Below are 17,616 nucleotides of genomic sequence, written 5' to 3'. Positions count from 1 at the left end.
ATTGTTAGTAAACCTGGATGTCATATTTGAATCTACCCTGACACACAAGCTTCTTAACAAGCATGAACACCATTCAATACACAGAGCTGCAGTGAGCTGCTCTCACCATATTCAACAGAAGGAGAACACACACAAAGTTTATGTGGAGTATACTGCTGTTTTAAATAGTCAACACCAGACTCAGTGTGTGTGTGTGTGTGTGTGTGTGTGTGTGTGTGTGTGTGTGTGTGTGTGTGTGTGTGTGTGTGTGTGTGTGTGTGTGTGTGTGTGTGTGTGTGTGTGTGTGTGTGTGTGTGTGCGTGCATGTGTGTGTGTGCATGTTAAGTGTTCAGGAGTACCTTTACACCTGAACACTTAAGAAGGTTACACAAATATTCAATTCAAACAAACAAATTCTAATGAGCTTACATTCTGTCTGTTTTTAACCAAGTGAAGCTTTAACAAGCACAAAGAGTGTCAAGCCCCCTGTTATCGTCCCATGATTTCATTGGTTAGTCATGTAGCTCTGAACCCTGCCATTAACTGGAAGAGAGCACACATGTGGGAGGGCAGCCGAGCCGGGGACTAAAGTGCCACTTGGAGAGTTTGGGTCCCTCCAGATTGCCGTAGCAACTATTCTACTTCATAGCTATTTGAGGGAAACCAACCACACCTATTCAACCCTCTCACCCTGTCTCCACCGTCCCCTTCCCCTAACCCCCCCCCCCCCCCCCCCCACACACACACACACACACACACACACACACACACACACACACACACACACACACACACACACACACACACACACACACACACACACACACACACACACACTCACACACCACCACTGAGCTAAAAACAACCTTGCCCTGTAAAGGGTTGAGTGGCTCTCTACTGCCACTTCTGTAAGAATAATACACTCACAGCGTAAATGTATTCTGGTTACTGAATAAGTGCCTGTGTTTAGTTTCATATTCACCTGGGTGAATCACTGGTGGGGGAGTTTTCGGGGAACTAAATGAAAAATCCTGTGTTTCTTGGTAAAGTGTTTCTATATGGGAGCTTTTGTAAGCTTGATAACACAATAGAAACTACTAAGGGAAAGTGTATTTTCCCCCGAAGCTTTGCAGTTGAGTCACAAATGTACCAGCACCTTATATGGTAACCTCTCAAAAAAACCGCAATGTCCTGCTCAACACTGTCTAATTTAACAACTAGGTAGAAATAAACAGAGGACCAGATAACCTGTAATTCTACACCTCATTCTTACTAACACACTGCTAGCCACCACTACTAATGCTAGATGCTATCTCTGTAAAAAAGATCAAAGTGGTGACTGCTAATTTACAAAGAGGCAAAATCATTAAAATTATGTTTTCAATCTGTTGTGATGTTGAACAGATCAGTTAACAGTGCAGTCATTTGTTTTCCAAAAGGGAAAACATTTCCAAAATGGCTGCCAAATGAACATCAAAGAAGATCTCCTAAAATGCAATAATGAGTTAAAATAAATCTAAATTCATTCAAATCATGTCCGTCATCTGCTATGGTTAACTTTTCAAAATGGAAAATCTTCTTATTCTCCTTAAAAAAGTAGAACAAACACATGCCTTCTGATAAATACATAATGGTTCATTTATCGTGACATTTTTGTACATGTCAGTGTTCTGCCGTTTTTTTTAAAGAAGAAGTAAAATAGATGGGTTAGACCCGTATAAAGCCAATGCTAAGACTTTTATTATAAAACAAATTAGTAATCGACTCTTTTCCTGCTCATCTGCTCATCTGACTCCACTTGGTGGCAGTGTTGCTTCACAAGACTTCTCATAACACAGCCCAGTTTTTCTCTGAAGTGACCGAAGTGAAAATGGACCGCCATCTTTTCTAGATTTAAATGTAGCAATAAACTTCCTCTGAGGTGATGTTCTCTATATATTTTGGAGGTTTCAGTCATTATATTATATAGTTTCTGAACCTGTCGGGAAAACATTCTGCATTTGGTGAAGTACACATTTCATCCTGTAGGTTTATCCAATGTTTGAATTATAATCAAACTACAAACTCAGAGGAAATGAGCAGAATAAAGACTACCAAAAGAATGTTCTTTGAAATACACATACTTTATTGGTGACAGTCTGACAGTGATTACATGGCATTGATCAAAATACACCCATTACTGTGTGAAAATTGCAAGAGAAGAAGACATTTGAGTAACTGAAGATAAATGCATCATCAATAAAGAAAATAAAGAACAAAGTGTACATTGTGTTGTCTTTCAGAGTGGCTGAGATGATCCTAACTAAAGCTCAATCATTCTAGCAGTAACATTTTCTGAATTATTAGTGTATTTTAAATAGTATTAAGCAGATACCTTTACATGATGCAAATTGGCTAGGCTGCAAACTCAGATTACATCCTGAACCACTCAAATGGACCAATCCAACAACTGACATCTCAGCCGAAGTGTCACGTGCCGCCTGACACAGAGAGTAGAAGGCTAATGTCCACTAAACATGTCTTCATATAATGTTATCATAGTTTTAATTTGAAAGCTGCTACATATCAGAATCCTGTGCATTATACTCAAGGTTTCACACATAACATTGTAATTATCTACTCAAAGAATCAATAAAACATGGTGTTATTATAACCTTCTGGTTCATATCCATCCTTTGTGAGTAGAGAGTTGTGTAGAGAGGAATACAAGCTTATGAGGTTAGTTCAGATCAGTAAAGTATGTGAGGTGCTGCTCTACTGTCAGTTCAGAGCATTAGCATGGATTAGCATTAGCTCAGAAAACAGTAGCAGCAGAGTATTATACACAGCACAGCCACGCTCCAACCTGTGACAGGGCTGATAAGCACACAAGTTATTATAGAAAAGACTACAATCTTCATCATCATGATCATAATCATCTTTATCATCTTCATCACTGTGCCGAAACCTTGATTTTGTGTATAAGTAATAGCAAACAACTTATTGTTGGTAGCTTGTTGCTGTTTAGTCATTCCTATGCGACACATGCGACACGTGCATGCAGAAAGAGAGCCGGACAGCATCCCGAGCGACTTTGTACATTGAAAATGAAAAGCGAGACAAGCTTTGATTCACAGTTCAAATGGGAAACTTGTCTTTAAGATCGTACTATTTGGAAACCAAGATCCCAGAAACACTAAAGGTCAAAATGACTAATAAAGCCATTACTGGGCCTTTTTCTGGAGCAAAACCGAAGAAACATCCACAGGTTTATTCTTCTTCCCGTTTTTATCACGGTGATACTTTGCCTCTTTACGGGATGTTTTGTTTCTAGCTCCAAGCTAATAAACTAGCTTAGAGACTTGTGCAAGTCTTGTGAACATTTGTCTCTTGAGTAGTGTGAGGATGTGGTGACGCTCATGGTCAGGTACACACATGAACTGGAAGTGTCCAACTGTAACACAGCAGGAAGAAGGTGCAGCGTTCTGTACAGAATAAATGTAACTACGAAAGCTAACGCTAACGTAGCTACTCTGATGTTTAGCCTACTGTGACCTTCACACATGAATTTGCACAGTTGCGGTAGCAGACTTTTTTGACAATGGTGACCTAAATTGAGGAAGCTATAATATAAGCTGTTGTAGCTTCCGTGCATCGAATTAATCAAATTGATGAAACACCAATAGAGCATTTTGCCATGAATAAACCTAGCAACAACCATGATGTCACTACATCACCAGGCTTCATCTTTCTACCAATGCTGTTTTAATACAAGAGACAACGCACAGCAACCGGTGCTTCCATCAGGAAAAGTGAAGTGTTAGGGTGAATGTTGAACCTTTTCGATGTGGCAAAGTCCTTTCACAGATTTACAATCAGTGTGATGCTCAGGGATTACATCTGAAGTCACATATACAGTATATAAAGCTGAGTGATGAAAGGATGCTGATGGGATGCAGTTTATGCACTGCTGGGGTGAGTCAATCTTGACATCACAATTTATATACTAGGCACTCTTTTACTTAAGACTTTAATAAGTAAACCTCATGATCATCTGGAAATGTGGCTCTTCACTGGATTAGTGCTGACTGTGCTTCAGTCTTTAACAAAGAAACAATTTCTAAATGAAATGGCTTAATTCTATTTCTTCAAAGAATATGTAATAATTATGATCCTACAGTTCAGCGGGTGAGATGAAAAGGGGACCGGACACAGACTCTGCTACCATTTCAAGACTGAAATGCTTTAAGGACGGAGGTATTCAAGTTTCTTTTGTGTTTGCGAAAAAAAGCACACATCCACTCTCACTTTAAACAGAGCATCCAACCTGCTGCGCCTCTCATGCTATGGAGAAAAACAATTTGAGATGTGAAAGCACACACACACACACACACACACACACACACACACACACACACACACACACACACACACACACACACACACACACACACACACACACACACACACACACACACACTCATGGTTCTAAAGCTGCAGAATAAACGCTAAAAATCTGTACAATATTTAAATACTGTATTTACACAGAAATAAACACACTCCATTGCTTGTCTCAGCTGGCCTGCATCTTTGTGCAGAATAATAATCTAATAGTCAGAAGCATAAACAAATAAAGGCAACAGTTATGCGCATTGATGGCTGTACTTGCTATTCAGATTGAGCTTGCAGCACGTTTCACATTCTAGGATTCAGATTTGACTGTGGATCATTTTAATGGAACATACTGGTGGTTTTGCATGATTTGGCTGATTCAGATATACTAAGCATTGCCAGTGATTGTCAAAAGTAAGCCATAAGATTTACATTGACTTCCCATGTCATACCAGGCCGGGTTTTTACCTTTACAGTACATATGGTAATACTTCAGTGCTGACAAATGGTTCTGGTCTCTCAATTAGTAAAAGACATACTGATATGTTCTCCTAATGTTGCTGTAAAAACAACAAAGCTGTAGATGTGTATCTGTTAAATAACCAATATATCCACAAAGGCGTACTGTAAACAAATGTTAAGCAAATACACAAATCAGAATTAACGCTAATGTTGCTTCAATTCTCCTGGATGTGAATTCTAACCCTTTTGACTTCTGTTTTAACAGCTTGTTTTGCTGCCCATGAATTTCCCTTCTTCATCTAGGGACGATTTGTTTCATACAGTCATACAGAGCTCTTTATATGAACAAGCTAAATAAGCTAATGGTTCAGCCTGATGTTTTTGTCGAGGGTTTATATACTTTAGTGAACCTGCTTACAGCACTACCATAAAGTGAATCCATCTCATTTACTGCAATACACAGGAATGAGAGAGAAAGGTCAAACAAAACAGTATGCTTTGGAAATCACTGGCAGCACTGTGACATGTGATGTTTACTCAAAAGAGCTGAATCATGCAAAACCATGATGACATGTTATTCCTTTACAGATATACATTGATCTGCTGTAATCTGAAGCAAAGAAGATGCAATCTGAATGTGTATCCACTAGATAGTGTAGAATATTATACCGTATGTTGTGTTTTTCTGGGGTTGTATAGAGCGATGATTTCAAAAGCTGTCCTGTTACACGTTATGTCTGAGAGGTGATACGCCTTTATCTTCCTTGTGAGGAGCTCTTCAACCTGATTCATCACAGAGCAGCCTCAGCATGGGGTACACAGGTACGTATGTTATGAGTGTGTGAACACCATAAGGCTCCTCAGCTCACACACTGCACTCTCTTTTCTTTCTGGTTGTAACATGAATTCTACTGCTGAAGGCCTGCCCGGGTTAAAGGTCAACTTTAACACTTTTATTCAAACCATCTACCAAGCACACTTAACCTCTGAGTGACGCAGCCTTGAGATTCACTGACCTTTCCATTAAACATCCCCAGTTGATGTGTTTAAATGTATGTGTGTGTGTGTGGGTGTATATGTGTGTGTGTATATTTGAACAGATCCTAAATATTTGGGAACATGAGCTCTCGTTCCCTTCTTAATGGCTTAGGAAGTCAATGCTAGCTTTGACGGTGCGTCCGGTGGACACGTCCACGGCCATGGCCCGGATCTCCGTGTCTCCAAACTGCATGAGCGTTTGGATCTCGCGGCGCGGCGCCGTGCTCTCTGTTCCGCTCACATCCAGACGAAGTGTCCCACACTTCCTTACGCCGGGCTCGCTGATGAAGCCCACCTTCTCCTTCTCGGAGCAGTAGACGTGGATGACGATGACCTGCTGGGAGGGCTTGGCGGGGGTGTAGCTCCTCTTCACCAGCTCCCCCAGTGCCACCGACTGGTCTGCGGCGATGAAGGTGTCGAGGACGTCGGTGCACCAGCGCGTGCCGTCCTTCACCAGCAGCTTCTCTGGAGGGTGCTTGCCCTCCACGAAGCGGTTGAGGACGCCCACCCCGTATGTGAGGGGGGAGCGGCGCACTTTGATGATGCTGGGGTCCAGGCCGAACAGCACGGCCCCTTTCAGAATGGTGAGGCCCACGTCATGGGGGATGATGATGCGGCTGCGGCCCTGCAGCATGTCCTGGACAGCCTGCTGCAGCAGGAGGGACTCAGCAAAGCCCCCCACCAGGAACAGGAACTTAATGTCGCTCACCTCCGGCTTCTCAAACAGCTCCGCTGGAGGAGGAGACAGAAACTCAATGAAGGAAACAACTGACTGTTACAGCAAGGAACACATGTGCCGTCAGCCACTACTGGTTGAAGTTTATGTGCAACATTTACTGTGGGATATTTATAATGTCTTTTCAATTAGCTTATTTGTTCAAATGGATCTCCGATTTTCTCTACCGACTCATCATTACAGCTGTGTGTGTCAGCTGACCACAGATCAGATGCTGAGAAGCATGTTGTCACCACTGCTGTGTAACAGGATAAGCAGGTGTATGAACATACTTCGCCTATGGATCCTATTATTAGAGATGATCTGACAGTGCAGAGAGAGACGCACACAGTGGGATTATAGAGCAGTTTGTAAACAATCCGACATTTGAGCCATATTCCCCTTTATTTGTTGGTGATTTGCAGCTGAAATGTCACCAATGATCCCTCATTACCAAACCGCCTAAGGCTTGTCTACTTGTTCTCCTTATGGTGCATTTAGCATCGTAAACATATTAACATGTGTAGCGTGTGCACGTACATCCTGCTTCATGTCTGTCACACTCCTATTCTAAATAACAGACACATTTGAATCAAATCAGACGACAGTGCTTTAATTGTGCCCGTGTTACTGTTTGTTTGTGTTTTGGTTGTGCTTTTATTTGAGTTCATGTGCGAGTATCTGTGAGATGGATATCACTGTCACTGTCTGTTGACAAAGTTAAAAGCAGGTCCTCTGCAGGTTAGGCTAATACTGCAAGACTCAATCAATCAACCACAGTCACGTGTGACAATCATGAGATGACATGGTATACAGTGTATAATAGCACTGAGTGATATAACGATATACATATATATATATATATATATATAATGTTTATCCTTTATATTCTTCCAAATCCTTACTAACGTTATACCAGCTAGGCCTATGTTTTACATCAAGAAAATCAGAACTTATAGCAGAATGTATTTAATTCACACAGGACTAAACAAAAATAATTCATTTCATATAGACTTTTTATTTATTGAATTCGTTTTTATTATCCTTATACTTTGCAACTTGTTTTTTTAGATGGTTTATGTTTGCACAGCGAGATACCAAAGCAAATTCCTTGTATGTGTAAACGTGCTTGGCAATAATCTTGATTCTGATATATATCTTCATCAGGATCAGGATATGAGGTTTTTCCATATCTCTAAAGCATATTGTATTAGTTACTTGCACGACTTAAGAGTGAAGACACTATGAATACCAGCTATATGTGGACACATCGTATGAATCAAAGCATGAAATACAGTTTGTTTGACCACAATAGTGTGTGTGTGTGTGTGTGTGTGCAGCTTACTGAGGTGTTGGATGATGTGGTCTATGGTGGGCTTGAACAGGGAGTTCATGGCGTCTGGATTCATCCTCAGCATCCCCTGAGACGACCATTTGACAAAATCCACACTGAGAGAGGAAGTGACAGTTTATGAATATATGCAGATAGGGCTCTATTAAAATGATAATGACAACATATTTCAAATAACAATATGTCCCAATAAGGCAAATGTTTTGCATAGTTGTATATGAAAATAAAAATATGATAACATAGTTTTCACTTACAATCTGCTTAGAATCTTAACATAATCTTTTTAAATGATAGCCCAATGTTCATATCTAAACTGACACTCAACCACTAAGATAGCAACAATGCTTTCTCGTGATGGCTCAGTATCTGACATCTCTAATGATAATGTGCACTGTTCATTTTTCATTGTGAGATATTTGAACGATGATGTGTGTGTCCAATAATAAATCTATAGTGTCCGTCTGCTGTGATCCCATGTGTGTGATTCCTGTACAGTATGTGCATTAGGTTGTGTGTTCCACAGTGGAAGTTGGCACTTCCTGTTAGACATCATAGGAGCCTGGGGCTCAGTGGGCTCCAGTTTCAGACGTATAAATATCTTATAATGTCCCTCACTGTGGGATTATTACCATCCACACAGACAGGAGACAGGCCCATTACATGGAGACTCCATGCTGGTCCCACAGGTCAGTCGTTACAGAACTCTAAGGCCTGGAAGCCCATTTATTACTTTCTGTCTAACACTAAGTACTAATTGTGTGTCATTATGGCAAAATGGGTGCTTTTAATCTTGCTTTTAAATGTATCTCTCCAGCAACCATGGACAGTATATAAGAAGTGATAATGTCACCTAATACAGATTTGAAGAGGGTTTTCTTTTGGAAACAGAAGTGACACATGAGGGTGGAACTCAGTACAATTGAATATAACATATTATAATTAACTATGATGAAGTGAAAACTCACTGTGGAAGTGTCAAAGTCAAAAGATGATTCCACACACTGTGGTAGCAACCTGTCAATCACTAGGTAGCCCCGCCCTAAAGCAAATCTTGGTTTATCCTCAATTTGACTCTAAATAAGACCCTCATACACAAAACCATCATTATGCTGTGTGAAAGATGTACACTGTGATCTCATCAGGCCTTCTTTATGATCCAGACAGATCAGCTGTGTGTTGAAATAACGATAGTGCTCCATCTTACTATACTGATCTATTTAATATGTCAGGGACAGGTCTCTGGTTTCTGGTGTGTACTCACTTGCTTTTGCGCAGGGCATGTTCCACGCTGTGGCCCCTGAACTTCTTGTAGTAGTCGATGAAGGAGAAGGGCAGGTTGATGTTGAGTGGGTTGGTTCTCTCGGGGGCCGCCGCCCTCTTCCGGGACTCAAACGCGATCATCAGGTCCACCCAGGCTGCTGGTCTCTTGATCTTAAATTGGTCGATGAAATCCTGGCCAAAGATCTTACACAGCAGCTTCTCAAATTCATAATCAATGCCAATGGAGCCATAGGGACCGCCTGGGAAGAGAGGGGTCCTGTGAGACTGTGACTCAGTACAATAGAAGCATCAAAAGCACGCCATGATTTTCTCACATCTCCAATATTGTATCACCTGCTGGTCTCAGGCAAGAAAGACTGTGCCGAAAATGGTTAAGATTATTTTCAAACAAGCCTTAAACCTTTTTGATAAGACATCATTAAAACACATTAATTGCGATATATTATCCAAATACAATCTCCTCAGTTTTGACAATCTCATTCTGTTCTTAAAAATTTGATTGGAATTGAATACCACCACACCACCTTGGAGAAGCTTTTCCACCTCCGCTCTGAACAAATGGGGAGAACCTCAGGATCTGCTCTAAACGCAGATTGATCCCTCTGCCTTTCACAATCAGTTTTCTCATTTACGGCCATCATTGATTTTGGGAAACCAGTCTTGCCAACATTACTTTACTGTAATTTGAGATGTTAAATGAATGGTAAAATGATATTTCTATTGGCAAATGTACTAGTATTTATATTTGATTTGTCTGTGTTTGATGTCTGTTATGTGTGTTCCTTCAGGAACTGCAGATGGAAATGAGCTTTTATCTATAATCTAGCATTTAGCATCTCTTCTCTTTTAAAGATGAATGTATTTGTATGCATGGTCCTTGTTCAATAAAGATATATAATGGACCAGATGGAGTGGTCTTACAGTATGCTCTTACCTGAGGCCTTATAGAGCTCCTTCAGATGTCCCTCTGGGAGACGGATCTGATGGACAGTCAGGTCCACGGTTCCTCCTCCACAGTCCACCACCACGTAACGGTCTCCTGCACAGAGGGGGGGTGCAGTCAGTCATGTGCATCTAATGCTTCTCATCTAACAGCTCCCTCCCTGCCTCTGATCTACTCTGTACGCTGTTTTCAGGAACATTCTCAGGAGAGTTGGACGAGACTCTGTGTGTCTCTGCAGCTGGTTGAACCTCAGAGTCCTGCTTCCTCTCTGGGGCTGGAGTGTGAGCAGCACAGTGCAGGAGGTAATGACACGGTGGGCAGTTTGGACATGATTTACGGAGTCAAACTACATGTAACAGAAATCCAGCTAAAGGCGGGGATTCAAATAGTACCAGTTACATCTGTATTTAACCAAAAGAAATCTCTTTCACTGAAAGGATCTAAGGGATTTTTAGTTATTATAATTGTATTACTGAAATGAGGAAAAAGGGTCTTTGGTAATGTATGCTGCTTCTTTCACATGAGTGGGCGGGTCATTGAGCGTGTGACTGGCAGCAGAGCGAGCATGCAGGTAGAAAGGAAAACAAGTTAAAGTCAGTGTGGAGAGAAACTCAGCAGACTAATGTTGACAGTCACAGTTGAGCACTGTAATCATAACTGACAGAACCAATGGCAGGCGCAATGAAGGAAAACCCAGCATGAACTAAACTGTAGTTTGTCATCCAGGACTTCAAAGTACGTAAGTAAAGAAAGCAACACACTTTTAGAAATGATGACCTTCAGCACCTTTCTGTAACTATTACATTTTCTCCGGGTTATTTCGTTTTTTTGAGGAACTGTAGTTCCTCAAAAAAACGAAATGCTCTATTTCAGTAATATCTAAAGTTAGTACCTAAAAAGAAAGATTGGCAGCAAAGGAAACAGCAACAGTGTTAACCCTAGAGGAAAGGAAGATGGAAAGAGGTGTAAAAGAGGAGAAAGACTGTACCTTCTTCCAGCTCCGCCCAGAGCTCCCCTATGACATTCTCCACCATAAAGGTGCGGCTCTGCCGGTTGCGCCGCACATGCTCCTTCGCTGCTTGTTAACAGAGAGAGAAGGTTCTGGTGAGTGTGAGGAAGCTCTGCAGTGAGAGGCTGTGGGGCTCAGGTACAGGAGTGTATGAGGCAAGCAGCAAGCTGAGGTGCACAAGTATCACACTGTGAGCTACTCTCATACTATAATTACTTATTAAAACCATAATGCATACTTTCAAGATCAGCTAAATCATTACAATTAGAAAAAGATCACTTGGCTGTTCAGTACATACAATTACAACACATACATATGTCTAGATATAGAGAACATTAGTGCTCACAGTGTTACCATGCAGTGAAACTGACGTGTGACAAAAAACACTTTAACTAAAGGAAAGTCAACTTCACCTAAATCAGATCATTATTACGGAAGAGCATTAGGGCCACATGAGAAAGTGTTTTAGGGATGTGACCAAAAGCAGCAGGAAGACCTGACAGGAGTTCATGTCAGAGGGACACTTCCCCCTACACAGAGGAAACAATACAGGGACTCTCACAGCTCTGCAGAGGGCATGAGAGAGGGGCATGTTGTTCCAGAGGCAGAAGGACATGAGGTCAATGACCCATCAGTCAATCACATTTATTTATACAGCCCAATATCACAAGGTACGCATTCGCGTTGGGAGGCTTTACAGTATGTTCAGCACACAGCATCCTCTGTCCTTAAAACCCTTCAGAATAATGTGGAAATGTGGGAGACACCTCGGGGGAGACTGCTGAAGTGGAGATACTCTGAGATATCTCCACTTTAGCAGACATTAAAAAGCTTCTTTTATATCTTTTTTTGGAGAAAGAGATATGCTTTACATCAGATCTGTTGTTGATGTTTACGGCAACCTGTCACTAATACTATTCTTGTGTTCCTTCTTTTATTTCTGATCTGAAATCTCAGATGGTTACCATGAATTGCATGGCAGTGAAAAGGCAAACAGATCAGAGGAGGTGGCACAAGCTACATGTACTGCACTGACTGGAGACCAGATCAGCTGTAACAGAGCACCTGATCCATGTTCCGCACTCTGATTTCTCTCACCAGCACTCCTGCTACAGTATATCGTGAGTGGGATGTACGGACAGATGTACAGACTGACTCAGAATGACTTTATGCCTCCGTCCTCTGCATGCCAGCGGGGAGGCCTAACACACACAGCCCAACAGTCAGCTGGGGGACATTAAGGCCAGTAGCAAAGTCAGAGATGTGAAGTATTAATAATGTAAGAAACACTTTTTTGTGTAGGATAACTTGTAAAACTTGTAAAAGAAGCCAAATCAAGCTAAAATGTGAAGGTTGGAAATAAACATAAAGTCATGCATTTTGTGTCTGAATTTAAAAAGATAGCATGTTTACCATGACCTGGAGAAACTATGGATGGAACAGCATTCAACAGGAGAAAGAAATGTTACATGGTCAGTACTTGGGCTTCCAAACTGTAAGAATGCACACATTCAGAACAATCTGCAGGACAGATGTGAGCATGTTCTAATGATCTATGAAGCTTCATGGGTGAGACATTCTGTGTGAAAGCATCATGTGTTCAGACAGTCAGCACCACCTAATGTACCTTGGGTTATTGCGCCCCCCACATTCTCAGTGGGGCTGCAGCCGTTCTGGGTGGTGTTGGTGCCCAGGTCCACCATCTGGTGGAGGCGGAGCTTGCGGCAATAGATGGATGCTGCCTCGGGTTCCAAGGCGATGATCAGCTGCTCAGGGTTCTCACGGCTAACCAGACCAGACTACATGAGGGAGGAATACAAACACCTTTAACTTGTGAATGAACATACTATTGAGCATGATGATGTGTTCAAATGCCCACAATACTGTCTGAAGGTGTGTATGCTTTGTTTAAGGCTTTTTTTTTTATTGTTTCTACTGCAACCACAAAACACAATAGTTGTTGCTGTTATTGTTCGTGTGCTTGCTTGTGCTGCACTACGTTACCTTAGCGATTAATATTAAACGGGTCAAATATTTTTACCGCCAATGACTCACATTTCTAAACTTGACCCCAACTTCCTCCCAGAACTCCAGTGTGGTTTTTTACCAGTCTAATTACATGGCTAACACGGACAACACAATGACTGTGAACAAATGAAGTATCATTTGCACAAAGCACATCTTTGCTGGTGTTCCCTAAGGTGCTAGCACTGCCAGTCAGTTTGGATCAGAGTGTTTGTCAGACTTCACTGGCAAAGTGCAACCAGGGCGAGTCTGTCAACAAAGCGACACCAGCTATGCTAACCAATGCTATTGCTATATGTTTCTTCAAAGACACTATGGCATTCTGTTTCTTATCTATGCCTACTCACTGTATAATTAATTTGGATGAGAAGTTAATTTACAATACACTTTACACTAGATGTTAATGTTTCTGCTAATTAAGTGCCATTCATGACAATGATTCAAGAAATCATCAAGAACAAAGCTGAGATCTTCTTATAAAGTAAAAAGCACTTTGATGTATCCTAACAGCTTGTCAATCATTTTTCCTTTTATGACACAACACATTTATTTGTTTTTATCTCCCCAAAATCCAAGAAACATATTAGCATTTAAAACTATTTTAAACGCATACACTGTTCATAGCTAACCGTACTGAATGTAAAACCGTGTCATTCTTAACCTTTACCCAGGATGGGTAACCCACTTTGTCCAATATGAAACCAGAATGAAAGTATTTGTCCCATAACTTTGTAACTCTTGCAGTTATGTTATATAAAACACCATTATACTTCTAGAACTAGCAGAGTTGATGTGTTGCTGTACAGCACCATACATGAGGAATACAATGTCATAAGATATGATCACAATTGCGGTTATGTTGGTTTTAGGGGTGGATTAAAAGAGAGAAGGGCTGTGGGTGGTGTCCCAGCCCCAGAGGGCTGATGGATGACGTGTCCTCCCTGAGCAGCCAATCAAATGATCCTTACTGCCTGATGCTGAGTCACTGCAGACACCCCTCCCCTCTTCACTGTGTCTCCACCTCTGTGTTTCACTCACATCCTCTGTCAGCTCATCCCTCCATCCTGCCTCCAGCGCCAGCGCAGAGCGGCTGAAAGCTCGCCTCTTTTTTATTTCTGCCCTCCTCTGCACCCGCAACCACACCCCTCTCTTTCCCCCATTTTAGCTCACACACTAGGGATGTGAATAGGACAAAAGGATGATATCATCGGGGAAGAGAGTAGCAGAAACCAATAAGAGAAAAGTGTAACAATCTATTGTCTATAACCAAAGTTCCCCTTAGCTCTGCCATAGTTGTGGGTTGTGACAAGGCTTGTTATAATAGTCAGGTTGTCATGTTTGGTACTATCAATACCAAAACCTAAACCTGGGTGCACTGACTGTGAGTGTTACCCCAAGCTGTTCCCCAGCCAGAGACACTGCACTGAAGGGCTGGGCAGATCAAATGTTCTCTATCAAAAATAGTACCAGAATTTGTCATTGGTTGACCGGTGCCTTGCTCAAGGGCACCACGGCAGGGCCCAGGAGGTGAACTGGGACCTCTCTAAGTAACAGTCCACACTCCATATTTTAAGTCTGTTCGGGGACTTGAACCGGCAACCCTACAGCTCACAGTCCAAGCCCCTACTGACTGAATACTCATAAACACATGTGCAGTGAAGTATCGATTTATAACATTTTTCTAATATTATAATCATTATTTCACTGGAATTATTATATATATCTCAGTTTCCAAGAGAAAAACAAAAAGGATATTTGACTGCTCAGATTCATCAGTTAACATAATAATGCAGTGAAGGATGTACTATCCCCGCCTCAGACCACCACCAAGCTAAAAACAACCTTGCCCTGTAAAGGGTTGAGTGGCTCTCTACTGCCACTTCTGTAAGAATAATACACTCACAGCGTAAATGTATTCTGCAGCTAACTGAGCTGAATATCTACTTGTATCAGACCACTTCTAATCATCTTTTGCCAGCCCTTTTTGCACCTGCAGTGTTGTTGAAAGGCTACCTTCAGAAACTATAAATAAAATAAAAAGTATTTACGAACTAATTCTCTGGTCTAGCGTGCTGCAAAACTATCCGCGTTACAACTTTCAATAGTTCTCCTTCCTCCTTTTCTCTCTCTCTATACTGACTGCCTCCCTGTGTCCTCTACCACAGTCTGAAGGTCACTGTATGTGGGCGTCACACATAACATTAAGCATGCACCTCTCTCTCTACAGTGATGATTATCTAACACACATCATTGGAGCTAAAGTCAGATCCTTTGTGCAGCCATCCTCACTATATGGTTACAATATTGAGTCTGTAAACAGATGTCAAGTTACACAGGCATATAAAGCTTCTCTGCCTACCTTATATGCAGCCTCTCTCATGAACTGCTTTGCAGGCATTTTCCAGATGGCAGGAACAGTAATGACCCATCTCACATCATTGTTGTCAAACTCTCCACCTGTCTGATCACTCAGCTCCTGCGGCAGGAAAAGTAAACACAACCAACAGGTTAGCAAACAAGTGCTACACATCCCTTCTGATGCAGTACAAGTTCCCTGAGCTATTCAGTGTGACACAAAGTGCCCCCTGCAGTAGTCAGATTAAGCACGTCTGAATACTAGTATATTACAAGATAAATCATTATTAACTTCAGGGTTCATTCTGGGATTAAACCCAAATGATACACACAATGTAGATTGTAGATATAAGAATATAAAAAATAAATGTTGTTTGTCTGTTTACAACAAATGATTCGGTAGTGAAGACAGAGGTGTGTTACCTTAATTGCTTGCTCCTTAAAGAAGGCCAATGCATATGCAAAGATATCAATAGCTTTCACTCGCTTCCCATTGGCTGCGTGGAGGTCTGTCTCTATGGACAGATTCTGAGTGCAGGAAGAAAACATCAACATTAGAGTTTAAAAAAGGACATGAAATCAGAACTTCAGCAGAAAAGTATATGCATATGAGGAGGGAATATGAGGTCTGGAAATACATTTCATATATCCTCTTTGAGGATCGTACATATATGTGACATTGCTCAGCCAGTTGTCAGACGGTGTCTTCCAAACAGTGTATCTCTGCAGCCAGCAGCCAGACGGCCATCAAATATTCATGGGTACCATGGGATGATTCTTAATGGCGCTTTTCCATTGCAGGGCCTCGCACGGCTTAGTACGGTTAGGCCAGGCTCACTTTATGCTGCGTTTCCATTACAGTTTAGGAACTGGGGCAGTAACTATAGTAACGCAGTGTAGGCGGAGCCGTGACGTCATCTTCAATGCGAACCACAAAACCAACATCAGCCGTTAGCTGTTAGCCCTCAGAGCTCACAGCTCCTCATATCTGTTCAGAAACTAGACAACAGTTAAACAAGTACAAACCACAGACTGCCTGTGTCATGGCGAATACAGTCGCTGGTTTATTTATGTCTGTATAGGCCGTTGTTGTGAGTGTGGACGGTCGGAGCAAATACAACGTTAGCTTAGCCTGATCGATCCGATCTCCATTCAGAAAACACCAAGATTTACTAACCGTTATCAGTATGTTGTTACTTCGGCATCATTTTGAAACGCGTATTACAATTAAATCACAGTAAAATATGTTCATTTTGTTGTAGTTGTAGCCCCCTTGCCAGCGATTCTCTCTGACCATTCGGCAGTCGAGAGTGTTTACGTCACTAGTTTAGCATATTCAGCCCGGTTGTTGGCCCGGTAAGAACCTCGATTTTGGAGGGCCAGAAAAAAGGTGAAAAGTAGCCCTGAGCCGGAACTACCCCTATTGGAAAAGCAAAAAAAAGCGGGCCGGGTTACGTGCTGCAGTGGAAAAGCACCATTAGTGACCCAGTAACCTTTCCTCTTTTTCCATCATTAAGGTTAAGTCTTTTGTCCTTCTATACTTTTCTCATCATTAACAAACTTCATGAAAATATCAAATGTTTTACTGTATATCTCAATAGTTTCACTAACCTACATGTCTGTGACACTCAGAACTTACTAAGGATGTCAATCTTTAAATCAGCTCACATGTAAATAGACTGAGTGATTTTCAAAAAAAGCTGGCCAGTGCAGTTTTTATCAAATGTAACTCAAACTGTATTAGAGCAGTTGTTATGACATATTTTCAGTTTTTATATAATTTAAGTATGTTTGGCAATGAATTAGTGTAAGTGGGATTAATATCAAATACATGACAGGGTTTGTTCATGGTAGTACAGGAACATGGGAAGAATAAGCTATGGATACACAGTACACCGTACTTGTTAGTAGGATAAATGTATTGTTGGTTAGGTCTGTACATGGGGTTCGCTGTCAATTAAATAAATATTGAATATTGCAATGATTGACCCTTCAGTTTCAACATTATAATACCATTGTTAGGATATATTTATGCTACGGGTAGGACGGATGGCTGATTATCAGTCATATCACCCCCCTCTTATATA

General features: G+C 41.4%; 1 protein-coding gene across 4 annotated transcripts in view; it reads right to left on the bottom strand.

Annotated features, from left to right (window-relative positions):
• Positions 1–2,081: 2,081 nt before the first annotated feature.
• The window catches only part of hspa12a (heat shock protein 12A), a 62,658-nt gene continuing 47,123 nt past the window's right edge, over positions 2,082–17,616 (bottom strand). The window contains exons 5-13 of one of the 4 annotated variants that reach the window (XM_034142173.1): positions 15,953–16,057; positions 15,534–15,650; positions 12,777–12,948; positions 12,563–12,577; positions 11,129–11,218; positions 10,132–10,236; positions 9,178–9,436; positions 7,911–8,014; positions 2,082–6,582 (exon numbers count right to left, since the gene is read on the bottom strand). In XM_034142173.1, the coding sequence (XP_033998064.1) occupies positions 5,951–6,582; positions 7,911–8,014; positions 9,178–9,436; positions 10,132–10,236; positions 11,129–11,218; positions 12,563–12,577; positions 12,777–12,948; positions 15,534–15,650; positions 15,953–16,057 (1,599 nt within the window). In that variant the 3' untranslated portion in view covers positions 2,082–5,950. The remainder of the gene's footprint in view (positions 6,583–7,910; positions 8,015–9,177; positions 9,437–10,131; positions 10,237–11,128; positions 11,219–12,562; positions 12,578–12,776; positions 12,949–15,533; positions 15,651–15,952; positions 16,058–17,616) is intronic. The other 3 variants (XM_034142171.1, XM_034142174.1, XM_034142172.1) reach the window with 3 other exon arrangements.

The sequence above is a fragment of the Trematomus bernacchii genome, unplaced genomic scaffold (assembly GCF_902827165.1).
Source record: "Trematomus bernacchii unplaced genomic scaffold, fTreBer1.1, whole genome shotgun sequence".
Classification (NCBI taxonomy): domain Eukaryota; kingdom Metazoa; phylum Chordata; class Actinopteri; order Perciformes; family Nototheniidae; genus Trematomus; species Trematomus bernacchii.
The sequence above is the reverse complement of the archived record's forward strand: the minus strand, read 5'-3'. Positions and strand labels throughout refer to the sequence as shown.